Here is a 27,294-nt window from a genome sequence, read left to right as displayed (position 1 = left end):
TATGTCAATCAAGTTATTGTAAGACTATTATTAGAAACATGATCATTTTCAGGTGAATTACTCAAGCCTAGTTTCTATGCCCACTGTACCAAGAAATAAATGTGCCCTAGTAAATTTACTAAGTTAATAATACTAATTTATGAAACTAACTAGCAGTCAGCTGCCTTTGCCCTGGGCCATTCACTCTTCCTCACCATGCCTGGTTTCCTCGTATTGAAATTTGTGTCCCACAATACCAATGAGAAAAGTGAGGTTCAGAGGAGTCTAACAACTCTCTCAGCTCTAAGCAGCTGATATAACGAAGTCTACAGGACAGGGAAAGAAGACACAGCATCCAAGAATGAGCCAGGTGGCCTGGGGGCACCACTCTTCCCACCTGCCACCAACCGCAAAAACCTAAACTGACACTTGGGGTCCTCTATTTTCCGTGCCTGAGTTGGAACCCCATACTGACTCCATTTGAGAGTTTTATTTCTTATCCTCTCACATATAAGCAGTTAAAAATACCTTGAAATATCTCACCTGCCTTCCTGTCCATCCTTCTCTTTAACATTCCTGCTCTTTTTCTTGCCTCTTTCCCTATGAAAGTCTTGAAGCAGGAGACTGAGGATTGTGAAGAGGATAAGAGCAGTAAGGGAAGACAAGGACCCTCCACCTTGTTTCAGAACTTAAGTTATGGCATGTTTCTGGCTCTAACCTGTCTTCAGTTCTCTCCCCTCAAGATGACAACATCTACTTGGCCTGTTATTTTTCATCTGATACTTGGCCCAATTAAGTCCTGACCATGAATATTACTAAAGTAACATCAGAGATAACATGCATCACAGTCAGCCTCACTTCTATGATCAGCCTTGCCAGACTACCTGTCTCCTTGACATTAAAAAAAAAAAAAAGCTCTTTCTCAACCAAATTTCAGCATACAGAACCTCAACCCTGACTCCTGCATCTCCCCGACAGAGGCGTCTGTAGATGGAAGAACCTTAAGATATAAGCTCAGAAGAAAAAACACAGTATTGGTTAAACTGGCACTCATTTAATAAACTTGCTCTTAAGGCAGTATTGATCTAGCACCTAAATCAGTCTATGGTGACTTATACAATAGATTCTATGCCATATAGCAAATGTGAAATTCTGGAAATAATAGATTTCACTCATATTACTTTCCTAAAAATAAAGTAAGAAGAATAAATGTGCATTTACCTGGGACAAAGCTTCCCTGGACCACCTCCTTGTATGCCCACCAGCCTTCGTGGATTTTTGGTGAATTCTGTTGAGCTAAAGGAAAAAAACAAAGGAGAAAAGAGACTAAGAAGACAGAAGAGAAGTACTGTATCCTGGTTGTCCGATAAAGAAGAGTGACTATACATAAAATAATCCTTTTCTACCCAAAAGTCAAACTACAGAATGCAACAGCAACCTCCCCCCTCTTTATTTTCAATGTGCTTATTAACCTGTAAAGACACTGTCATAAAGTTTTATTTTAAAAAACACTCAGGATATGTCTACTGAAGAGAAATAGTAAGGATGTATTTATGCCTATTTGAATTTCCCATCACTTATCTCTAACTCACCTCTTTTGTTTATCCTGCCCCCTACACATAAGTACACACATACATCTATATAAGGAAGACCTATCAGTCTGACTGAAGAATCAAGAAATGCAATTTAAAAAGAAGCAAAAGGGAGCCCCTGAATAATTAAAAATGTTCCAACTGACAAAAGCAAAACTGAAAGACTCTGTTATATCAAGAGAATTGCAAAACACATTGACCTCTGTCCATTTCCATTCATTGTTTCTTCAGCTACTCATCCATTAAGATGTGGCATTATATAAGATTTTAGCAGGCCGCAAGACAGTCAGAGCATCTGAATCAAGTCTCTTATGATGGAACTGCACAGTTTTTGCTAGCTTTCTTTGACATGCATTGAGAATGATCCAAATTCACCCTGCAAAAATCAGTCAGCCTAATCAGGGCTCATTGGATGATATCAAATACAAAACATGATAGATACAGATTATAATTGAAGAAAACAAAGGCTTTCACATACTATGTTCCTAAATTCCCATTTAAATTGGCAATTTGGAAAGACAGGACAGTACATTTAAAAGGCAACTCATTTAAAGTTCTGCTGTAGTACTATAGGGGTTTATCTCAGCTAGGGAAACAAGAGAAGTACTGCATTTCCATTTTAATGCTTCCCTGGTGGCTCAGCTGGCAAAGAATCTGCCCTCAATGCAGGAGACCTGGGTTCAATCCCTGGGTTGGGAAGATCCCCTGGAGAAGGGAAAGGCTACACACTCCAGTCTTCTGGCCAGGAGAATTCCATGGACTGTATGGGGTCGCAAAGAGTCAGACATGACTGAGTGCCTTTCACAAGAAGATCCTCAATAGTCATCTTGCAGTTGCTTCCATCTGACTTCCAGTGGGTGAAGAGCTGATTAAGAATTTCTCAGAGCAAACATGTGAACAGAAAGCAGTTTTAGCTTCTGCTGTGTTCTCCACTTTTCTTTAGCTATGGATTGGGATCTTTACTTGATGTGCAACAAGCCCCTGGGAAAAATCAAGGCAATTAATTAAAAAAAAAAAGGGGGGGGGGCGGGGGGGTTGACAATGAAAACTGTCATCACTACCAGATAAGGAAATACACATATCCAAGGTCTTTCTTTTGATAGTAAGAAAAAAACTATTTCGATTTTATTCTCTTTCTTGTGGCAGTTCCAACCACAGAAGATAGATATAATTTAGAATCACCTTATACTTTGGTCCAGACCGAAGCAGGGCTGAAATAAAAATTTGCATTAAGAAATAAAGAAATTTAAAAAAAGTGGTGGAGCAGCCTATATCACTTTTATTCAAAAGGCTTAAAATGAGATCATGGTTAAAAGGCTCAAAGGTACCTGAAGTTGAAAATTAAGAAAAGGAAAGTTCTTAATATCATTGATTCTGAAGCTGGTATTCTAGAATTACTACAGTTGCCATTCATTCTGATCTTATGATCTTTACAAAATTTCTGTCTACCTGCTCTTCCCAAGGATACGACAAATACCATATTTATTGTTCTCTCCACACTTTTGATGTACCTTCCCCCTGCCCTGACCCCGCCTACTGTAATCCCTCATCTCCCTGAATTTCAGAACATTCAGTTCAGTTCAGTCTCTCAGTCGTGTCTGACTCTTTGCAACCCCATGGACTGCAGCATGCCAGGGGTCCCTGTCCATCACCAACTCCCGGAGTTTACACAAACTCATGTCCATTGAATCGGTGACGCCATCCAACCATCTCATCCTCTGTTGTTCCCTTCTCCTCCCTCTGTCAATCTTTCCCACCATCAGGGTCTTTTCAAATGAGTCAGTTCTTCACATCATGTGGACAAGTTATTGGAGTTTCAGCTTCAGTATCAGTCCTTGCAATGAATATTCAGGACGGATTTCCTTTAGAAGGGACTGGTTGGATCTCCTTGCAGTCCAAGGGACTCTCCAGAGTCTTCTCCAACAACCCAGTTCAAAAGCATCAATTCTTCGGTGCTCAACTTTCTTTACAGTCCAACTCTCACATCCATACATGACTACGGGAAAAACCATAGCTTTGACTAGACGAACCTTTGTTGGCAAAGTACTGCCTCTACTTTTTAATATGCTGTATGGGTTGGTGATAACTTTTCTTCGAAGCAGCAAGTGTCTTTTACTTTCATGGCTGCAGTCACCATCTCCAGTGATTTTGAAGCTCAAAAAAATAAAGTGTGTCATTGTTTCCATTATTGCCTCATCTATTTGCCATGGAGTGATGGGACCAGATGCCATGATCTTAAGTATCCTGAATGTTGAGTTTTAAGTCAACTTCTTCACTCCCCTCTTTCAGTTTCATCAAGAGGCTCTTTGGTCACTTCTTGCTTTCTGCCATAAGGGTGGTGTCATCTGCATATCTGAGGTTATTGATATTCCTCCCAGGAATCTTGATTCCAGTTTTTGCTTCATCCAGCCCAGCATTTCTCATGATGCACTCTGCATATAAGTTAAATCAGCAGGGTGACAATACCTTGAGGTACTCCTTTCCTGATTTGGAACCAGTCCGTTGTTTCATGTCCAGTTCTGACTCTTGCTTCCTGACCTGCATACATTTTATTCAGGAGGCAGGTCAGGTGGTCTATTATTCCCATTTATTGAAGAATTTTCCACAGCTTGTTGTGATCCACACAGTCAAAGGCTTTGGCATAGTCAATAAAGCAGAAGTAGATATTTTTCTGGAACCCCCTTGCTTTTTAGATGATCCAACAGATGTTGGCAATTTGATGTCTGGTTCCTCTGCCTTTTCTAAAACCATCTTGAACATCTGGAAGTTCATGGCTCACATACTGTTGAAGCCTGGCTTTGAGAATTTTGAGCATTACTTTGCTAGCATGTGAGATGAGTGCAGTTGTGTGGTAGTTTGAGCATTCTTTGGCATTGTCTTTCTTTGGGGTTGGAATGCAAACTGACCTTTTCCAGTCCTGTGGCCACTGCTCAGTTTTCCAAATTTGCTGGCATATTGAGTGTAGCACTTTCTCAGCATCATCCTATAGGGTTTGAAATAGCTCAACTGGAATTCCATCACCTCCACTAGCTTTGTTCATAGTGATGCTTCCTAAGGCCCACTTGACTTCACATTCCAGGATGTCTGGCTCTAGGTGAGTTGATCAAACCTCATGATGATCAGGGTCATGAAAATCTTTTTTGTATAGTTCTATTTATCTTGCCACCTCTTAATATCTTCTACTTCTGTTAGGTCCATACGACTTCTATTCTTTATTTTTCCCATCTTTGCATGAAATATTCCCTTGGTATTTCTAATTTTCTTGAAGAGACCTCTAGTCTTTCCCATGGTATTGCTTTCCTCTGTTTCTTTGCACTGATCACTGACAAAGGCTTTCTTATTTCTCCTTGCTATTCTTTGGAATTCTGCATTTAGATGGGTATATCTTTACTTTTCTCATTTTCCTTTTGCTTCTCTTCTTTTTACAGCTGTTTGTGAGGCCTCCTCAGACAACCATTTTACCTTTTTGCATTTCTTTTTCTTGGGGATGGACTTGATCCCTGCCTCCCGTACAATGTCATGAACCTCTGTCTATAATTCTTCAGGCACTCTGTCTATCAGAATTAATCCCTTGAATCTATTTCTCACTTCTATTGTATAATCATTAGGGATTTGATTTAGGTCATACCCAAATGGTCTAGTGGTTTGCCGTACTTTCTTCAATTTAAGTCTGAATTTGGCAATAAGGAGTCCATGATCTGAGCTGCAGTCAGCTCCCAGTCAGTTTTTGTTTGTTTGTTTGTTTGCTTTTTTTCTGACTGTATAGAGCTTCTCCATCTTTGGTTGCATAAGAATATAATCAATCTGATTTCAGTGTAGACCATCTGGTGATGTCCATGTGTAGTGTTTTCTTGTTGTTGGAGGAGAGTGTTTGCTATGACCAATGCGTTCTCTTGGCAATACTCTATTAGCCTTTGCCCTGCTTCATTCTGTACTCCAAGGCCAAATTTGCCTGTTACTCCAGGTAGATCTTGACTTCCTACTTCTGCATTCCAGTCCTCTATAATGAAAAGGACATCTTTGTTGGGTTTTAGTTCTAGAAGGTCTTGTAGGTCTTCATATAACTGTTCATCTTCAGCTTCTTCAGCATTATTTGTCACTTTCATTAATTCAGTAAACATTTGGTGAGTACCTATGACTATCAGGCAGAATTATAAGCATCAAGAACACAAAGTCTATTGTACAAGAACTTATGTTCTCCTGGAAGGAGACAGATAACAGCAAACAAACTGAGCTTAACTATAAGAAGAACACTAATAGAGGAAAGCACTTTGTGGTACAATAAAGAAGGTGAAGTAACACAGAATGCACTTCCCTGGTGCAACAGTGGTAAAGAATCTGCCTGCCAATGCAGGAGACTCAGGAGATGCAGGTTCAATCCTTGGGTTGAGAAGATCTGCTAGATGAGGAAATGGCAACCCACTCTAGTATTTTTGACTGGAGAATCCCAGGGACAGAGGGGCATGGAGGGCTACAGTTCATAGGGTCGCAAAGTGTCACACATTACTGAAGTAACTCAGCATGCAGAAAGACACATTAGAAGGTATAATAATGATGGCTTTTGAGATTTTGATACTTAATCTAAGATTTAAATAACAACAAAAAAAGATCTGGCCTCCAGAAAATCATTTTCTGTAACATTTCAGGGGGAGTAAAAGATCCTAAGAAAGCAAGTGTGTTAGCTTTTCCCAGAAACATAAAAGTGGTCATTGTGTTTGAACCATAGTCAACATATGGGAAGAAAGGGTCCAGATGAGTCCTAATGATTTAGGTAGTAGTCCAGGAGAAAGAAGATGGTGGTTTCAACTAGCATGTGCGTGTGTGTGCGCATGTGTGTGTGCACGTGTGTGTGTGTGTGTCCATGTGTGTGCACACACACCCACTCAGTTGTGCCCGACTCTTTGCAACAGTAGCCCACCAGGCTCTTCTGTCCATTGAATTTTCCAGGCAAGAATACTGGAGTGGGTTGCCATTTCCTACTCTAGTCAACTAGCATAATATTAGTGAAAATAGAAGTGAATGAACTACACACACACACACACACATTATATAAAATATATACATATTTTATTTCTCTGTATATTTTAGAAGAAGAGTGATATGACTGACTGACGAGTAGAATGAAGGAAGTTAAAGACCATAGATCAAGGATAGCTTCTACTGCTTTGGGCCTGAGTGACTAGATATTGATAGTTATTGAGATTACAAGGGATACTAAGGGAAGAGTAGCTTTGAAATGTGAAGTAAAGAGCTCTGTTTGAGAAGGCTAATGAGCAATTATGGACAGATGTTAAGTAGGCAGTTGGATATAAAAGGTGTTCTGAGATCAAGACACGACATACATATATGACTCTTTGAGATATAAATGATATTTAAAACCATAGGTTTAGAAGAGGTCACCAAGAAGAAAGTGAAAATATGTAGAGAGAGGCCAGAGTGACAAAGAATAGAGTTCTAAGATGTTCAATATTTAGAAGTTAAACCAAGGAGGAAAATACAAAATTAAATTGAGAGGGACAGGTCACTTAAATTGGTTAAAAACAAAGATATAGGAGAGAAGATAGTGGCCCCATGCCATTCTTTTGACTATTTTACTTCTCTCTCTTCTGTCTTCTTATCTTCTTCCCCTCTCTCTCTCTCCTTGTTTTTGAACTTGTAGATTAATAGAAACATTGCAAATATAGTACAGAGTTCCTATATATATATCACTTTCTCATCTCTTTTATTACTAACATACTTCATTACTACATTTATCAATATTAATAAACTAGCGTTGAAAAAGTATTATTAGCTAAAGTCCACACTTTATTTGGGTTTTCCAGGTGGTGCTAGTAGTAAAGAACCCACCTGCCAATGCATGAGACATAAAAGACGTGGGTTCAATTCCTGGGTCAGGAAGATTCCCTGGAGATCATGGCAATCCACTTCAGTATGGACAGTGGAATCCCATGGACAGTGGAGCCTGGTGGGCTATGGTTCATAGGGTTGCAAAGAGTTGGACACGACTGATGTGACTTTGCACGCACGCACACTTTATTCAGATTTCCTATAATTTTAGTCTATCGTCCTTCTTCTGTTCAAGGATGGCATCTAGGATTCATGTCTTCTCATGGCTGCAACAATTTCTTCACATATTTCTAATCTGTGATTTTCCTATAGCCCTGTCTCCTTAGGCAAATTAAAACTATCTCAAGTGTAAATGTTGTGGCTTGTCTACTATAATGAAACTCATATAATAGGTGCATTGGGCACAGTTTTAGTGAATATTTGTTTAATAAATCTAGGAAGAGAGAAAGACATGTACAGCACCGTTCAGAAATGCTATTCACAAGTTTGTTAGGAATACCCACCCTCAGGCTCCTCCCCACATTTGTTGCTGTTTAGTCACTAAATTGTGTCCAACTCCTTTGTGACCCCATGGACTGCAGCTTGCTAGGCTCCTCTATCCAGTGAGATTTCCTGAGCAAGAATAAAGGAGTGGGTTGCCATTTCCTTACTCTAAAATAAGTTTAATGTTAAACAGTTTCTAGATTTTAAGAACCATGTAACTAAAATAGTAACAATAGCAGAATGCAAATGAAAGGGGATAAAAAGATCAGCTCTAATCTGTCTAAGTGTAGCTATAATTTTCTTTTCTGCTTCTTTAACCGAACAATGTGTCATGTGTTACTTTCTCTATTCTTATTTTTAATGTGCATATAATATTTATTTTAGTAAACATGCCATGACTTCCCAGTGATTCCCTGTCTACTGACCATTTTAGTTTGAATACTGCAATTATCTTTTTTCAGTTCCAGAGTGTCCACTGATCTCCCTCTTTAAGAACCTTTCTTTGAGACAGTATAACAAAATCAGAGTCAAAGAACAATGAATGCATAAGTGCACTTGTTAAATTACTTTAAAAAAAAAAAGAAGTTTAGCAATTTGCATTGCCATAGTAATGCCAATGATTATTTTTTAAGGAAATATTGAGGAAATTTCAGACAAATAATGATAAAACAATACTAATCCATTTAAACATAATTTTGACTTCTGAAAAATAGGCAAGAAGTATTGTATCAAGAAGTATTGTAACTCTAATGAATGATTCTCTTTTGTCATAAATTGATGAAATGAATATTTCATCAAACTGAAGACACATTTTGTATTTTATTTTACACTACTATTTATCATCTTGAAATCAGGTATAGATGTATTACCCATAAATATTATAGACCAATTTGGTAGTGAAATCTATTCATGTTTTAAAACAGATAGAAGAAGCTTCAGATTCGAAAGTTTCAAGTCCATGCCCAGATTCACCTGGCCTCCCAGAAGTCACAGGAATAAGGAGAATGTATGTGCTGTATTCAGAATACTAAAAGAGAATTAACATAATAAATCAATTCTTAAACCACAGTTGATAAACTATTGACAATTTCTAAAACCAATGAATTAGTTAATTATAGGATTAATCTCATTTCACACATAATTTCCAATCACAACCAATAGCTTTTAATGAAACTAAAATCTCCTCATTTCTATCTTCAGCTTGAATTTAGCAAGGCGTACTCAAAAGAAAGGAAATAAGCAGACTTTCTGGTATCTTTTGAAAAGCAGTGTGAAATAATGGAAGATACAAAGCAACCTGTAATTGAATTTAGATTTACTACCAAATTTTGTGTCACTTTGAGCAAATAATTTCATATTTCAAATTCTCAAAAACAAAAAAACAAAACAAACAAACAAAAAAAACCCCCACAGAACATCCAGTGTTCTTATCTAAAAATTGGTAACAACTATCTTGAAAGGCTGTCAAAAGCATGTCAATATGATACCTTGTGCTTACAATATAACATCTACTACTTTTATTTGATGTTAATAGTTGATGGTATGGCATGGGAGAAAGAGGGGGAGGTCTGGGCCACTGCAACCAAAAGGCAGAAAAAGAATCTGGCAAATGACACGAAGCAGAAAGTTGTTCAGAAAACAGAAACTAGAACACAGTTTTTCTTGAATCGGGTTGAAATTTTAAAAAATAAATAAAAAAAGAAAGAAAGAAATGATATGATAGCTTGAAGAAGCAGTATCTGCACACTTCATTCTCCAGATCCTGAGCCAACTCACAGAAGTTAAAAACAGACCTTCCTGACCCAAGGAGAGTTCAAAAGCCCCTGAAACCACTCGTGACATTTTCAAGTCAAAGTATTGTCACCAAGAAACCTGTGGAACAGAAGTCGAAGTGGGAAAAGAACTGATTCAGGAAACTTATGAAGGGAACTTATGTTATTTGCTGGGACAAAGCCCAAAGTCCAGTGGGGATGCAGGAAAAGCAGACAAAATGACCCACTGGAATCAATTAGTGTGGTGGGAAATAAGATCAGATGTAATTCTTAGGAACTGGCAAGATGGTTTTAACAACTTTTTTTTTTCCCCCTACATATACCATCAGCTCAACATATGGTCCCTCTTTCGGATTCTGACCTACTCAGTATTTATTGATCATATACTACATGACAGGCACTGTCACATACTCTATAAATGGTGGAAACAGTGAATTATGAGCATATCTGAGTTTTGCAGATGAACCAAACCAGAGTTCCAGTATTTAAGTAACAAAGACAACAACAAAAAAAGAAGAAAAAAAAAAAAAAACTTAAAACTTGAATCATCTGGAAAGCTGGAGAGATTTGCTCATCCTACGTATCTCAGCTTGTTGTTTAGTTATTAAGTGGTATCCAACTTTTTTTTGTGACACCACGAACTGTAGCCCACCAGGCTCCTCTGTCCATTTGATTTCCCAGGCAAGAACACTGGAGTGGGTTCTCATTTCTTTCTGCAGATCTTCCCAACCCAGGGATCAAACTGGTATCTACTGCATTGGCAGGCAGATTCCTTACCACTGAGCCACCAGAGAAGCCCACCTCTCAGCCACTATTTCAATAAAGATAAATTAAATATTTATACTCCTCTCCTGGATTTTTCATTCCAGTTCTATCCAACTTTTCTAGCAATCCATTAGGTAAAAGCAGTGCTATTTTCCAGAAGTTCACAATTATAATAAGTCTTTTGCCCCTGTGACAAAAGCAGTGCTAATAATTCATTTTCCTCTTCTTCCTTAACAAGAGAAGTCTTGGTTTTTAGTAAGGTATATTGACTGCTCAGAATAAAGACTACACTTTCTTAACTAGATGTGGCTAGGTGTGGACATGAGACTAAGTTATGGCCAATGAGATGTTAGTGTGCAGGACATCCAGGAAATGTCACAGGAAGAGGTACGCCTCTTCACATTTCTTCCAGGATTCTACAATGTGGACATGTTATGAAGAGCTCAAGTAGCCATTCTTAACTAGGAAGCTTAAGCCTTATTTCCAATAACAAGATAGACAGAGCTGGAAGGACTACCCTTAGAAAAGAGAAATAAACATTATTGGCATTTTCTGTTACTCGCTGCTGACAGTAATCCATATTGATCTATGCTCAACTCCAAAAAAGACATCAATTCTTCTGCTGTAGCTCTGATCCACTTTCCTACACATTTATACTACCTAGTCAGAGGCCCTCAGCAGTGACTTAATGGGCAGTCACAGAGGCCTAATCACAGGGCTTTTTGTCTCGATGCTCCCTGAAGCTGCCCCCACAGCTGGCCCACTATTAAGGCAGCTCTTCCTAAAGCACTGCTCTACTTGTGTCTTTCATGGCCTCTGTAAAATTATTTGATGACTGACAACTATTTATAAGGCAATATCCAGGCTCACTGATCATCACTCAAGGATCACAACAATAACTCATCAGTGGTTTCCAGTGGGTTACACAATAATGGGCAACTGAAGCTTTCAATGCTCTTTAGGGCGTGATGAATTTACCTATTTTTGAAACTTACTCTAGTCTAATAAAAAAAATGATAAAAAATTAACTATAAAAAATAAAAAAATAATAAATATTTCTATACTGAAATAAATAAAACATTTTTTTTTCAGTGACTGACCCTATGTCCTAGTCAGACTAAACTGTCTTCTCTTGTTTATGTGTCATTTGTTCATGCTATTTATTCTTCCTATAACATCACTTTCATCACTGCAAAGTAATTAAACTCTTCAAGTATTAATACCAGCTTAAAGGCCACTTTCTCCTTGAAAACTTTCATGTTCCTTCCAGCAGGAATAAAGCTTTGTCATCTCTTAAGTTTCTTACCATTTTATGTATAATTTATTTAATTTAAACCCAATTCAACACGATTCAATCCAATCCACTCCATTTCAAAAATAATATTTAGAATGTACTCACTGTACTTGACTACATATTCTAGGTTTCTTTTTTGGATGGGCCCAAAGTTCATCAAGAAATTGAAAGGAAGTTTTTAACATATTTGAGGTTAATATTTGTGCAATATATTAGTTAAAATAATGTAAGTTATTATAATGCTAGTTTATCTGCTGTAAAAAATAAATTCTAAAATCTCAATGGCATAGTACAAGTTTATTTCTCACATATGTAAAATCCAAAACTAGTTTTACTGATTGTTGCACAACTCTCCAATACAGCGCCCACCCAGGCTTTCTGTCTTGTGTCTCTGCTTTCTGCAACATGTGAATTCAAACAACCATGGTGTGTATGTACATCACAGGCCAGAAGCAGAAAGTTGTTTTCATGGCATAAGCTTAGAATTGCTTATAAGGCTCGTTACTCTTTCCTATATTTTACTGATTGAAATTTAGTTTTTTTTAATATATTTAAATGTAAAGGAAGTTAGAGAAATGTTGTCCAGCTATAGACTACACAATAGTTTTGAACTGGATAGAATGAAGGTAAGTCTTATAGAATCCTCCATATTTCAAAGTGATGAAACAGAACCCAGACCATGGGGGACCCTTAGAGGTACAAATCCTTTCTGTGTCCCCGTTTTTTATTTATAGGGCATAGGCTTCATTCAGCTTCCTTGATCATCCCTGCATTCCAAAGGGCAGATTCAAATAGTTACTTAACATAGAAGGGAGGGAATGCAGAAACAAAGGCTGAACACTCAAGAAACAGTACTGCAACTGTGGGGGAAGGTCCTGGTCCCTCCTTAAGGAATATGCAAAGCAATCAGCTCAGTTCTGTTGCTCAGTCTTTCCCACTCTTTGCAACACCTTTGAGTTTTTCTATAGGAACTAAGGTCCCCGCCCAGGTGGAACAGGGTAATCTCAGGCTGAGAACGAGATTTCTGGAGCACTGCACTGCTGCCTTACCATCAGCCAGTTAGAAGACAGTCTGCACACAGGTGTTGTTGTTTATTCTGATCCCATCACCAAATGATTCTCCCTTTAAAAGTTCATTATCAGAGGCGAGAGGGAACTAAGATGGTGGAAGAACAGGACAGGGAGACCACTTTCTCCCCTACAAATTCATCAAAAGAATATTTGAACACTGAGCAAACTCCACAAAACAACTCCTGATCGCTAGCAGAGGACATCAGACACCCAGAAAAGCAATCCATTGTCTTCGAAAGGAGGTAGGACAAAATATAAAAGATAAAAAGAGAGACAATAGAGTTAGGGACGGAGATCCATCCGGGGAAGGGAGTCTTAATAGAGGACGTTTCCAAACACCAGGAAACCCTCACACTGGAGGGCCTGGAGGAAGTTTTTGAATCTCGGAGGGCAACCTAACTGGGAGGAAAAATAAATAAAACCCACAGATTACATGCCTAAAAGCAACTCCCAGCAGAAAAGTACCCCAGACATTCGCATCCGCCACCAGCAACCGGGGGCGGAACAGAGTTGAGCAGGCGGCAGTGCTTAGGGTAAGGACCAGGTCCAAATGCTCTGAGGGCAATCGCAGGGAGCTAACGTGAGATAGCAACTTAAACTGTGGGATAGCAAGAGAGAAAGAATTAAGTTGGGAAAAGCCCTAAACTTAGTCACTACCCACCGGTTCCCAGAACGAAGGACTGAGCAAATACCAGAGAAGAGCTAGCCAGCGGCGGACCGGCCCATCCCCCGCTGGAGGCAGGAGGCAGGGGGGAGGGGAGAGGGGGCAAACTCGGCCCCAGAGACGGCATCCCCTACCAAACTGCAAACAGGCTCCCAGCTTCTAACCAAAGACTTCCTGAGATTCTGGATGGCCGACATCTGCCGGGAGGGTCGCAGCTAGAGTCCAGCTCCCCAGAAGAGACACAAGGCGCACCCGACCGGCGCGCCCGGAAACGAGGCTGCAACCGTGGAGGGCAGAAGGTGCCCTGCACCCGGGGAGAGTGCGCTCATCAAGCTCCTGGCTGCCTGAGCTGCTCCGACTGGGGAAGGACAAAACGCAGGCCCAACCGAGTCTGTGCTTTCGTGGAATACCCGAAAACCTGAATCTGAGCGGCATAGGCCTGGGAAGTGCACGCAACGCAGGGTCCGCTCCCTGGAGAGTAGCCTGGAGCCTGAGAAGAGTAAACGGGGAAAGCGCACACACCCGCCCCAACTGGGGGCAAACCCAGTGTGACCGGAAAACCGCGAGTGCCCCCCACACAGGCCAGTGACATTTGTCTGCAGCGCCACCCCCTCCCCACAGCACGACTGAACAAGCGAACCTGAACAAGAGACCACCTACGCTGGCGAGTGTCAGGGCAGAAATTAGCCACTGAAGAGACCTGCAAACAGCAGCCAAAGAAACAAAGAGAATCGCTTCAGAAGTGACAGGTGCAGCAGATTAAAATCCCGGTAGTTAACACCGACTACACTGGAAGGGGCCTATAGATAGTGAGAAGTGTAAGCTCAAACAAGGAGCTGTCTGAAACTGAACCGAACCCACACTGCCCGCAACAGCTCCAGAGAAATTCCTAGATATATTTTTACTACTATTTTTTTAATTAAAAACATTTTTTTCTTTCTTTTTTTTTTTTTACTTTTTTCTTTTTTTTTTTTAAGTCCTCTATTACTCCTCAATTTTCTTTTTTATAACACTATAACCTGGCCCAAAAAAAAAAAAAAAAAAAGGACTCTATTTTTAAAGTGAACTCCATATATATGTCTTAATTTTTTTTGTTTTCGTGGTTTTTTACTACTGTATTTTTAAGAGTCTAACCTCTACTCTAGATTTTTAATCTTTGTTTTTCAGTATTTGATACCAATTGTGGACATTGAAGAATCCAACCTTCAGTACCCATTTTTACTCAGGAGTGTGATTATTGGTTTGATCACTCTCTCCCCCTTTTGATTCTCCTTTTTCTCCCCCAGATCACCTCTATCTCCTCCCTTCCCCTTCTCTTCTCAATCCAATTCTGTGAATCTCTGTGAGTGTTCTGGGCTGCGGAAAACACTTAGGGAACAGAGTACAAACTAGATCTGTCTCTCCTCTTTTGAAACCCCCTTCTTCTCCTCCTCCTCACCTCTATCTCGTTCCTCCCTCTCCTCTTCTTCATGTACCTCTGTGAACCTATCTGGGTGTCCCTCACTGTGGTGAGTTTTTCACCATTAACCTAGAAGTTTTATTATAAGTGTTGTATGGAGGGAGAAGTCTTGGGGCTACTGAAAAAATAAGACTGAAATCCAGAGGCAAGGGGATTAAGCCAAAAACCTGAGAACACCAGAGAACTCCTGACTACAGGGAACATTAATTAATAAGAGATCATCCAAAAGCCTCCATACCTACAATGAAACCAATCACCGCCCAAGAGCCAATAAGTTCCAGAGCAAGACAGACCATGCAAATTCCCCAGCAAAGCAGGAACACAGCCCTGACCGTCAACATACAGGCTGCCCAAAGTCACACCTAACACATAGACCCATCTCAAAACTCACTACTGGACACTCCATTGCACTCCAGAGAAAAGAAATCCAGCTCCCCCCACCAGAACACAGACACAAGCTTCTCTAACCAGCAAACCTCGAAAAGCCAAACACCCAACCCCACCCACTGGGAGAAACCTCCACAATAAAAAGGAACCACAGACCACCAGAATACAAAAAGGCCACACCAAACCCAGCAATCTAAATAAAATGAAAAGGCAGAGAAATACCCAGCAGGTAAAGGAACATGAAAAATGCCCACCAAGCCAAGCAAAAGAGGAGGACATAGGGAATCTACCTGAAAAAGAATTTAGAATAATGATAATAAAAATGATCCAAAATCTTAAAAACAAAATGGAGTTACAGATAAACAACCTGGAGACAAGGATCGAGAAGATGCAAGAAATGTTTAACAAGGACCTAGAAGAAATAAAAAAGAGTCAATTAAAAATGAATAATGAAATAAATGAGATCAAAAACACTCTGGAGGGAACCAACAGTAGAATAACGGAGCCAGAAGACAGGATAAGTGAGGTAGAAGATAGAATGGTGGAAATAAATGAAGCAGGGAGGAAAAAAGAAAAAAGAATTAAAAGAAATGAGGACAACCCCAGGGACATCTGGGACAATGTGAAACGCCCCAACATTCAAATCATAGGAGTCCCAGAAGAAGAAGACAAAAAGAAAGGCCATGAGAAGATACTCGAGGAGATAAAAGCTGAAAACTTCCCCAAAATGGGGAAGGAAATAGCCACCCAAGCCCAAGAAACCCAGAGAGTCCCAAACAGGATATACCCAAGGCGAAACACCCCAAAACACATATTAGTCAAATTAACAAAGATCAAACACAAAGAACAAATACTAAAAGCAGCAAGGGAGAAACAACAAATAACACACAAGGGGATTCCCATAAGGATAACAGCTGATCTTTCAATAGGAACTCTTCAGGCCAGAAGGGAATGGCAGGACATACTTAAAGTTATGAAAGAGAATAACTTAAAACACATATTACTATAACCAGTAAGGATTTCATTCAGATATGAAGGAGAATTCAAAAGCTTTACAGACAAGCAAAAGCTGAGAGAATTCATCACCACCAAACCAGCTCTTCAACAAATGCTAAAGGATCTTCTCTAGACAGGAAACACAGAAATGTATGAACGTGAACCCAAAACAACAAAGCAAATGGCAACTGGACCATTCTTATCAATAATTACCTTAAATGTAAATGGGTTGAATGCCCCAACCAAAAGACAAAGACTGGCTGAATGGATACAAAAGCAAGACCCCTATATATGCTGTCTACAAGAGACCCACCTCAAAGCAAGGGACACATACAGACTGAAAGTAAAGGGCTGGAAAAAAATATTCCATGCAAACGGAGACAAAAAGAAAGCAGGAGTCGCAATACTCATATCAGATAAAATAGACTTCAAAATAAAGGCTGTGAAAAGAGACAAAGAAGGACACTACATAATGATCAAAGGATCAATCCAAGAAGAAGATATAACAATTATAAATATATATGTACCCAACATAGGAGCACTGCAATATGTAAGGCAAATGCTAACAAGAATGAAGGGGGAAATCAACAAAAACACAGTAATAGTGGGAGATTTTAATACCCCACTCATACCTAGGGACAGATCAACTAAACAGAAAATTAACAAGGAAACACAAACTTTAAATGACACAATGGTCCAGCTAGACCTAATTGATATCTATAGGACATTTCATCCCAAAACAATCAATTTCACCTTTTTCTCCAGTGCACATGGAACCTTCTCCAGAATAGATCACACCCTGGGCCATAAATCTAGCCTTGGTAAATTCAAAAAAACTGAAATCATTCCAGTCATCCTTTCTGACCACAATGCAGTAAGATTAGATCTCAATTACAGGAAAAAAACTATTAAAAAAAAAAAAACTATTAAAAATTCCAACACATAGAGGCTAAAAAACACGCTTCTGAATAATGAACAAATCATCTCATTATCAGAGAAATGCAAATTAAAACCACATTGAAGTACCATTACACGCCAGTCAGGATGGCTGCTATCTAAAAGTCTACAAGCAATAAATGCTGGAGAGGGTGTGGAGAAAAGGGAACCCTCTTACACTGTCGGTGGGAATGCAAACTAGTACAGCCACTATGGAGAACAATGTGGAGATTCCTTAAAAAACTGGAAATAGAACTGCCACATGACCCAGAAATCCCACTCCTGGGCATACACCCCAAGGAAACTAGATCTAAAAGAGACACGTGCACCCCAATGTTCATCACCGCACTGTTTATAATTGCCAGGACATGGAAACAACCTAGATGCCCATCAGCAGACGAATGGATAAGGAAGCTGTGGTACATATACACCATGGAATATTACTCAGCCATTAAAAAGAATTCATTTGAATCAGTTCTAATGAGATGGATGAAACTGGAGCCCATTATACAGAGTGAAGTAAGCCAGAAAGATAAACACCAATACAGTATACTAATGTATATACATGGAATTTTAAAAGATGGTAACGATAACCCTATATGCAAAACAGAAAAAGAGACACAGATGTACAGAACAGACTTTTGAACTCTGTGGGAGAAGGGGAGGTTGGGATGTTCTGAGAGAATAGCACTGAAACAAGTATACTATCAAGGGTGAAACAGACCACCAGCCCAGGTTGGATGCATGAGACAAGTGCTCAGGGCTGGTGCACTGGGAAGACCCAGAGGGATGGGATGGGGAGGGAGGTGGGAGGGAGGATCGGGATGGGGAACACATGTAAATCCATGGCTGATTCATGTCAATGTATGGCAAAAACCACTACAATATTGTAAAGCAATTAGCCTCCAACTAATAAAAATAAAGAATAAAAAATAAAAACTCATTGTCAAGCACAATTTTCAGAGTTGGATTTTGGACAAGAGTCCACCTTCCCAGGTTGCTGGTCTGTTGAGTAAAACAAGCTTTGCTTTCCAACCAACACTTGTCTATGGAGTATTAGCTTTCCAGTGGGAAGCAGTCAATCTTGAGTTCAACAACACTGATTCTGAAGAAAGTTTGAAAGTTTCTCATTCTTCTAAGATGGACCAAAAAGAGGAGGAAATAAGTCTAGGAGAATATGTAGCTAGGGTGACTGTAACTTCTGACTTGCCTCTTGCGTTCAGTCACTCATGTCTGACCCTTGTGACTCCATGGACTGAAGCACGTCTGGCGTCCCTGTCCTTCACCACCTCCGGGAGTTTGCTCAAACTCAAGCTTATTAAGTTGGTGATGCCATCCAACCACTGCAGCCTCTGTTATCCCCTTCACCTGCCTTAAACCTTTCCCAGTATCAGGGTCTTTTCTAATGACTCAGCTCTTCGCATCAGGGGGCCAAGTATTGAAGCTTCAGATTCATTGTCAGTCCTTTCAATGTATATTCAGGGTTGATTTCCTTTAGGATTGTATGGTTTGGTCTCCTAAGTATCCAAAGGACTCTCGAAAGTCTTCTCCAACACCACTGTTCAAAAAAATCAATTCTTTGGTGATCAGCTTTCTTTAAGGTCCAATTCTCACATCCTGCATGACTATTGGGAAAATCATAGATTTGACTATATGGTCGTTTGTTGGCAAAGCAATGTCTCTGCTTTTTAATATGCTGTCTAGTTTTATCATAACTTTTCTTCCAAAGAGCAAACATCTTTTAATCTCATGGCTGGAGTCACCATCAGCAGTGATTTTGAAGCTCAAGAAAAGAAAGTCTGTCACTGTTTTAATGGTTTCCCCATCTATTGGCCTTGAAGTGATGAGACCAGATGCCATGATCTTAGTTTCTTGAATGATGAGTTTTAAGGCAGCTTTTTTACTCTCTTCTTTCACCCTCAACAAGAGGTTATTTAGTTCCTCTTCACTTTCTGTCATAAGGGTGGTATCATCTGCATATCTGAGGTTTTTGATATTTTTCCTGGCAAACTTGATTCCAGCTTGTGTTGCTTCATCCAGCCCAGTATTTCACATGATGCACTCTGCATATAAATTAACTAAGCAGGGCAACAATATACAACTTTTAACATTTTTTTTTCCAGTTTGGAATATGTCCATTGTTCCATGTCAGTTCTAACTGTTTCTTCTTGACCTGTACACAGGTTTCACAGAGGGCAGGTAAGGTGGTCTGGCATTCCCATCTCTTGAAGAATTTTCCACTGCTTGCTGTGATCCACACAGTTAAAGGATTTAGTGTAGTCAATGAAGCAGAATTAGATATTCATCTGGAATTCTCTTGTTTTTTTCTATGATCCAACAAATATTGGCAATTTGATCTCTGGTTCCTTTGCCTTTTCTAAACCCAGCTTGTACATCTGGAATTTCGTAGTTTATATACTGTTGAAGCCTAGCTTGAAGGAGTTTGAGCATTACCTTGGTATCATATGAAATGAGTGCAATTGTGTGATAGTTGGAACATTCATTGGCATTGTCTTTCTGTGGGATTGAAATGAAAACTGACCTTTTCCATTCCTGAAGTTACTGCTGAGTTTTCCAATTTTGCTGACATATTGAGTGCAGCACTTTCACAGCACCATCTTTTAGGATTTGAAATAACTCATGTGGAATTCCATCACCTCCACTAGCTTTGTTCATAGTAAACTTTCCTAAGGCCCACTTGACTTTGCACTCCAGAATGTCTGGCTCTAGGTAAGTGATCACACTATGGTGTTTATCCAGGTCGTTAAGATTTTTTTTTTTTTTTTTTTTTTTGTATGGTTCTTCTGTGTGTTCTTGCCACCTCTTCTTAATATCTTCTGCTCCTGTTAGGTCCATACTGTTTCTGTCCTTTATTGTGCCCATCTTTACATGAAATGTTCCCTTGGTATCTCTAATTTTCTTGAAGGGATCTCTAGTCTTTCCCATTCTATTGTCTTCCTCTATTTCTTTGCATTGTTCACTTAGAAAGGCTTTGTTTCTGTCCTTTCTATTTTTTGGAACTCTGGTCAGTTGGGTATATCTTCCCTTTCTCCTTTGCCTTTCATTCCTCTTCTTTTTTCAGCCATTTGTAAGGCTTCCTTGGACAACAATTTTGCTTTTTTTTTTCCCCCCCCTTGGGAATGGTTTTGATCACTGCCTCCTGTACAATGTTACAAACTTTAATCCACAGTTCTTCAGGAACTCTATCAGATCTTATCCCTTGAATCTATTTGACTTGCCTAGGATATTCCTAATTTACCCTGTCTCAATATATTTATAAATAGGGCTCTCTTTGGCTTTCAAAAAGTTGTGGTTTAAATGATAAATTATATGGTCATTTTTGCACATAGCAGTCTTTGCCATGTGAGTTTAGCCATTTTGAAGACAGAATGTAGGGCACTTAGATTCATATCAGATTAGCCACATATTGCTGAAAATTTCATCATGTATGTGCATTATCTAACCTAAATCAAGAATTACACCTTTTCCCTCCCTTCCTGTACTTTCTTTCTCTCCTGCTATGGATAAAGAATGTCACCTGCCATTTCAGTAAAAAGATGCCATAAAGCCATCAGCCACTGCAGCTGTTCCACTGGTGTTCTCTGAGGGTAATTCAGGATGGAGGAAAAACAAGAGTGGTCCTAGATAGTTAACAAACAGACCAAAGGACTGATTCCAATAAACTCAGATTCTTGCATCTTCCTCAAAATAATAAAGCACTAAAATTATTAACTTGAGATGTCTATTTTTGTGATTAGCAGTAATCTTTTTGATGTTTGACTACATTTTCTTTCAACAAAAACTTCCATATATTCTGGTTCCTCCCTTAATTCTTTGGAGCAATTCCTCAGAACTACATGAAATGATGCCTTTTTGGGCAACAGTCTTCTGTAAGGCCCAGAAGAAAACATAATTCTCAACTTATAGGCTATGCATTTTTTTTTTCAATCAACACTACTAACCTCATCACCATTTACCAGATGATAAATCAGGAAAACCAACTCATCTGAACCCAGACCCAATTACTAGAAACCTGAGGACCCAGATACATCTTCTGTTATTTAAATGTTAGATGAAAAGAGACAAATTTCAAGGAAATAAGCTTACTGAAGTTATTAAATGTATTAAAGGCTGGGTGGTGATGGAGTTGAGTGGAAGGAGGGGTTCCCCTTCTGCAAGCAACCTTTCTCTATTAATGACCCTGAGGGATGGGACGGGGAGGAAGGTCGGAGGGGGATTCAGGATGGGACACATGTACACCCATGGCTGATTCATGTCAATGTATGGCAAACACCACTTCAATATTGTAAAGTAATTAGCCTCCAATTAAAATAATATTTAAAAAAATAAAAGTGAATCTGTAATAAAAAACCTGGAGATGCACTTTGCAGCAAAAAAAGTAAAGTAAAATAAATAAATATTCAACATAACCCCCCAAACATTTATTTAACTCCAATACAGTGAGAATCACTGCTTAAATGAGATGTAGTATAAGAGACTGAATATATTAAATTATAATTACCTTATAAACAAATTATCTAACTATATTTCATTTCCTTCTAAAGGTGGACTAACCTTTCAAAAAAATAAAAATACAACATTGAATTATAGATGTAGAAGAGAACTTGGAAATCCTGTTTGAGGCTCCCCTCATTTAGCAGAGGGAGAAACTGAGACCTAGAAGAGCAAAAGCCTTCAGAAGAATTAACAACAGGGAGCCAACCAATATTGTGACTTAAGGTCTCTGGTGATCAAACTGCTGCTCTCCCAACTATATATAAAAGGATTTTAAATGAGTAGTAAAAGAAAAGTTTAGTCATCATTTAAACAGAACATCTAATTTCAGTAATTTAGGATTATCAGTTCAGTAGCCAGCAAATTCCAAGATTTTCTGATAGTATTTGTACTAATTCCACCAAACAAATCTCTGCTAATGAGATTTGGTCTTCTTGACATGTGCAAAGGATCCTGGAACAGAATGTGCACTTCCACTAGGAAAACCAAGTGGAAGTAGAGTTTGATAAGTTCCAGAATTATATTACAGAAAGTTCTTTCTGTTCTTTAATCATCTACTTTCAGAACTATGTGCAATGTCTTCTTAAGGTCTACTCACTTGTATATCAAAGACACATCATTACGAGTGAAAAGAGAGCACTTATGAGAGGCTGCTTTCTCTGAGATCATCTCTAAAAGTTAATCCTTAATGGAAACAGTGGAAAGTGTACTTCAAAATGACTTTTTTCCCTCAAATAAAAGATTTTCTCAAATTTCTGGTAATGCCAAGAACAGTTTTTCTGTTATAAATGTTGCATGCAGTCATACCAAAACCAAGAAATGAAAAGAAATGAACACCTTACCTTTACAAGGTAAGGAAGAAGTTATTCCTGAGAGCCACATCACCCTTAGTTTACAGGAAGAAAAAAAAAAAAAATCACCAGGTGTCAGGAAGCATTTAACAAGAGGCTTCCTGTGTGCTTTTTTGGATCTGTCAGGAACCCTCTGGCCCTTATTAATTCCTGAATATTCAGGAATTAAGAGGAGAGGCACGCCTTTCCCAGGGCTGAGGAATCCAGACATTTCTCATTACAGTGATAAGTACCCTCTTCCTTCTTATGAAAAGGTGATTGTTTGCAACTCTCTCTTTGATAGGGATCCTCATGTTTTGTAAGTCTGGAATTTTAATCTTTATCTTTGCTGAGAATACCCACCTTGTAAGACAGTATATATGCCCACGCCATGTTGATTAAAACACCTTTGCTCCATCAGAGCTTGGGTCCCCGTGTCTTTCTTTCTTTCTTTCTCTTTCTCTCTCTTTCTGGCTAATTCCTTGGAGCGCGGAGGCCCTCTGAGCTCACTTTCTTGCCTGGGCTTCTAAGACCCTCTCGAGAAGGCTCAATGTGCCTTCACCCACTCGAGAGGGCGCCTTGTGCCTACATGCAGCAGCACGAGCCCTAAGAACCAGGGGATATCAGCCTCTTTCTCTCTCTTACTTTCTTATCGTCCACTCCAAACCACCAGGTTCCGGTCCATTAAAGAACCAACAACCAGGCACAAAAGTGGAAAATATATTAAAGATTATTAATAACTCAGCCAATAAAATGTTTTCATCATCCTAGGCGATTTCCCCAGTCAATACTTTGTCTAAAAACTAAGCAAATTCTCTATCATCATTGGGTTAATTACATTCCACTTGCTTATTTTTTTTTCTAATTTTAATCATTTAATTGGAGGAGAGCTACTTTACAATATTCGATGGATTTACCATACATCAACATTAATCGGGCATAGGTATACATGTATCCCACATATCCTGAACCCCCCTCCCACCACCCTCCAGGTTGTCACAGAGCACTCTAGGAGACAAGTCCAAAAATATATTGCTGTGATTTATGTCCAAGAATGTTGTGCCTAGGTTTTCCTCCAATAATTTTATAGTGTTTGGCCTTATTTTAGGTCTTTGATCCATTTTTTTAATATGTAATTTTACGTATTTATTTTTGGCCGTTCTGGGTCTTGGTGGCTACGTGGGCTTTTCTTCAGCTGCAGTGAGTGAAGCTACCCTCTAGTCGCAGTTTACGGGCTTCTTATTGCAGTGGCTTCTCTTGTTGTGGACCACAAGCTCTAGGGTGTGCAGAGCTTCAGCAGTTGCAGCTCCTGGGCTCTGGAGCACAGAATCAATAATTGTGGTGCCAGGCATAGTTGCTCCCCAATATGTGGTATCTTCCTGGATCAGGGAATCAAAACCGTGTCTTCTGCATTGGCAGGCAGATTCTTTGGCACTGAGCCACCAGGGAAGACCTTTGATCCATTTTGAGTTTATTTTTATGGATGGTATTAGAGTGTGCTTGAGTTTCATTCTTTTAAATGTAGCTGCCCAGTTTTCCTAGCTTATTGAAGAGAATGTCTTCTCTCCATTGTATTGTCTTGCCTCCTTTGTCATAGACTAATTGAATATAGGTATGTTGGTTTATGTCTGGGTTTTCAATTCTGTCTGTTTTCAATTCTGTCCTGCTGAATGTCTGATTTGTGCCAGTACCACACTGTTTTGACTATGGTAGCTTTGCAGTATAGTGTGAAGACAGGGACCTGGTTCCTCCAGCTCCATTTTTCTTTCTTAGGATTGCTTTGGCTCTTCGAGGTTTATTGTGTCTTAAAAATGCTCTGGTTATTCAAGGTCTTCTGTTTTCATTCAAACTGTATTTTTTTTTCTTTTTTTCTTTTTTTTGGTTCTAGTTCTGTGAAAAAAAATGCCACTGGTAATTTGATAAAGATTACACTGAATCTGTACATACCCTTGGGTAATACAGTCATTTTGACAATATTGATTCTCCCAAACAAATAACATCTGTGTCATTCTCAACTTCTTTCATCAGCATCTTGTAGTTTTCAGAGTACACATGATTGCCTCCTTAGATAGACTTATTCCTTTTAGATGCAATAGCAAATGGGATTGTTTCCTTAATTTATCTTTCTGATTTTTTCATTGCTAGCATACAGAAATGCAAGAGATTTCTATGTAATAATTTTGTATTCCACAAGTTTACAGATTCAGTTCAGTTAAGTCACTCAGTCGTGCCTGACTCTTTGCGACCCCATGAATCGCAGGACGCCAGGCCTCACTGTCCATCACCAACTCCCATAGTTTATTCAAACTCATGTCCATAGAGTCGGTGATGCCATCCAGCCATTCCATCCTCTGTCGCCCCCTTCTCCTCCTGCCCCCAATTCCTCCGAGCACCAGGGTCCTTTCCAATGAGTCAACTCTTCACATGAGGGGGCCAAAGTACTAGAGTTTCAGCTTCAGCATCAGTCCTTCCAATGAACATCCAGGACTGATCTCCATTAGGATGGACTGGTTGGATCTCCTTGCAGTCCAAGGGACTCTCAAGAGTCTTCTCCAACACCAAAGTTCAAAAGCATTAATTTTTCGGCACTCAGCTTTCTTCACAGTCCAACTCTCACATCCATGCAAGACCACTGGAAAAACCATAGCCTTGACCAGACGGACCTTTGTTCACAAAGTAATGTCTCTGTTTTTTAATATGTTATCTAGGTTGATCATAACTTTCCTTCCAAGGAGTAAGCGTCTTTTAATTTCATGGCTGCAGTCACCATTCGCAGTGATTTTGGAGTCCAAAAAAATGAACTCTGACACTGTTTCCACTATTTCCCCATCTATTTCCCACGAAATGATGGGAACACATGCCACGATCTTAGTTTTCTGAATGTTAAGCTTTAAGCCAACTTGTTCACTCTCCTCTTTCACTTTCATCAACAGGCTTTTTAGTTCATCTTCACTCTATGCCATAAGGGTGGTGTCATCTGCATATCTGAGGTCATTGACATTTCTCCCAGCAGTCTTGATTCGTTTGTGCTTCTTCCAGCTCAGTGTTTCTCATTATGTACTCTGCATATAAGTTAAATAAGCAGGGTGACAATATACAGCCTTGATGTACTCCTTTTCCTATTTGGAACAAGTCTATTGCTCCATGTCCAGTTCTAACTGTTGCTTCCTGACCTGCATACAAGTTTCTCAAGAGGCAGGTCAGATGCTCTGGCATTCCCACCTCTTTCAGAATTTTCCAGTTTGCTTTGACCCACAGAGTCAAAGGCTTTGGCATAGTCAATAAAGCAGAAACAGATGTTTTTCTGAAACTCTCTTGCTTTTTTTATGATCCAGTGGATGTGGGCAATTTGATCTCTGGTTCCTCTGCCTTTTCTAAAACCAGCTGGAACATCTGGAAGTTCATGGTTCATATATTGCTGAAGCCTAACTTGAAGAATTTTGAGCATTACTTTACTAGTGTGTGAGATGAGTGCAATTGTGCAGTAGTTTGAGCATTCTTTGGGATTGCCTTTCTTTGGGATTGTAATGAAAACTGACCTTTTCCAGTTCTGTGGCCACTACTGAGTTTTCCAAATTTGCTGATAAGTTGAGTGCAGCACTTTCACAGCATCATCTTTCAGGATTTGAAACAGTTCAACTGGAATTCCATCACCTCCATTAGCTTTGTTCATGGTGATGCTTTCTAAGACCCATTTGACTTCACATTCCATGATGTCTGGCTCTAGGGGAGTGTAAGTGATCACACCATCATGATTATCTGGATCGTGAAGATCTTTTTTGTACAGTTCTTCTGTGTGTTCCAGGGACTTCCCTGATAGCTCAGACAGTAAAGCATCTGCCTACAATGCGGGAGACCGGGGTTCAATCTGTGGGTTGGGAAGAGCCTCTGGAGAAGGAAATGGCAACCCACTCCAGTATTCTTGCCTAGAAAATCCCATGGACGGAGAAGCCTGGTAGGCTACATACAGTCCATGGGTTTGCAAAGAGTCGGACATGACTGAGTGTCTTCACTTTCACTTTCTGTGTATTCTTGCCACCTCTTCTTAATATCTTCTGCTTCTATTAGGCCCTACCATTTCTGTCCTTTATTGAGCCCATCTTTGCATGAAATGTTCCCTTGGTATCTCTACTTTTCTTGAAAAGATCTCTAGTCTTTCCCATTCTATTGTTTTCCTCTATTTCTTTGCATTGATCACTGAGGAAGGCTTTCTTATCTCTCCTTGCTATTCTTTGGAACTCTGCTTTCAAATGGGTATATCTTTCCTTTTCTCCTTTGCTTTTCACCTCTCTTCTTTTTACAGCTATTTGTAAGGCCTCCTCAGACAGCCATTTTGCTTTTTTGCACTTCTTTTTCTTGGGGATGGTCTTGATTCCTGTCTCCTGTACAATGGCACAAACCTCTATCCATAGTTCATCAAGCACTCTGACTATCAGATCTAGTCCCTTAAATCTATTTCTCACTTCTACTGTATAGTCATAAGGGATTTTGTTTAGCTCATTCCTGAATGGCCTAGTGGTTTTCCCCACTTTCTTCAATCTAGGTCTGAATTTGGCAATAAGGAGTTCATAATCTGAGCCACAGTTAGCTCCCAGTCTTGTTTTTGCTTACTGTACAGAGTTTCTTCATCTTTGGCTGCAAAGAATATAATCAATCTGATTTTGGTGTTGACCATCTGGTCATGTCCATGTGTAGAGTCTTCTTC

General features: G+C 39.5%; 1 protein-coding gene across 1 annotated transcript in view; it reads right to left on the bottom strand.

Annotated features, from left to right (window-relative positions):
- The window catches only part of CA10 (carbonic anhydrase 10), a 791,801-nt gene that overhangs the window by 667,541 nt on the left and 96,966 nt on the right, over positions 1 to 27,294 (bottom strand). The window contains exon 2 of the mRNA XM_065909950.1: positions 1,201 to 1,275. Within this exon, the coding sequence (XP_065766022.1) occupies positions 1,201 to 1,275 (75 nt within the window). The remainder of the gene's footprint in view (positions 1 to 1,200; positions 1,276 to 27,294) is intronic.

Source organism: Muntiacus reevesi, chromosome 18 (assembly GCF_963930625.1).
Source record: "Muntiacus reevesi chromosome 18, mMunRee1.1, whole genome shotgun sequence".
Lineage (NCBI taxonomy): Eukaryota > Metazoa > Chordata > Mammalia > Artiodactyla > Cervidae > Muntiacus > Muntiacus reevesi.
Note: the sequence above shows the minus strand (reverse complement) of the source record. Positions and strands in the feature narration are given on the sequence as shown.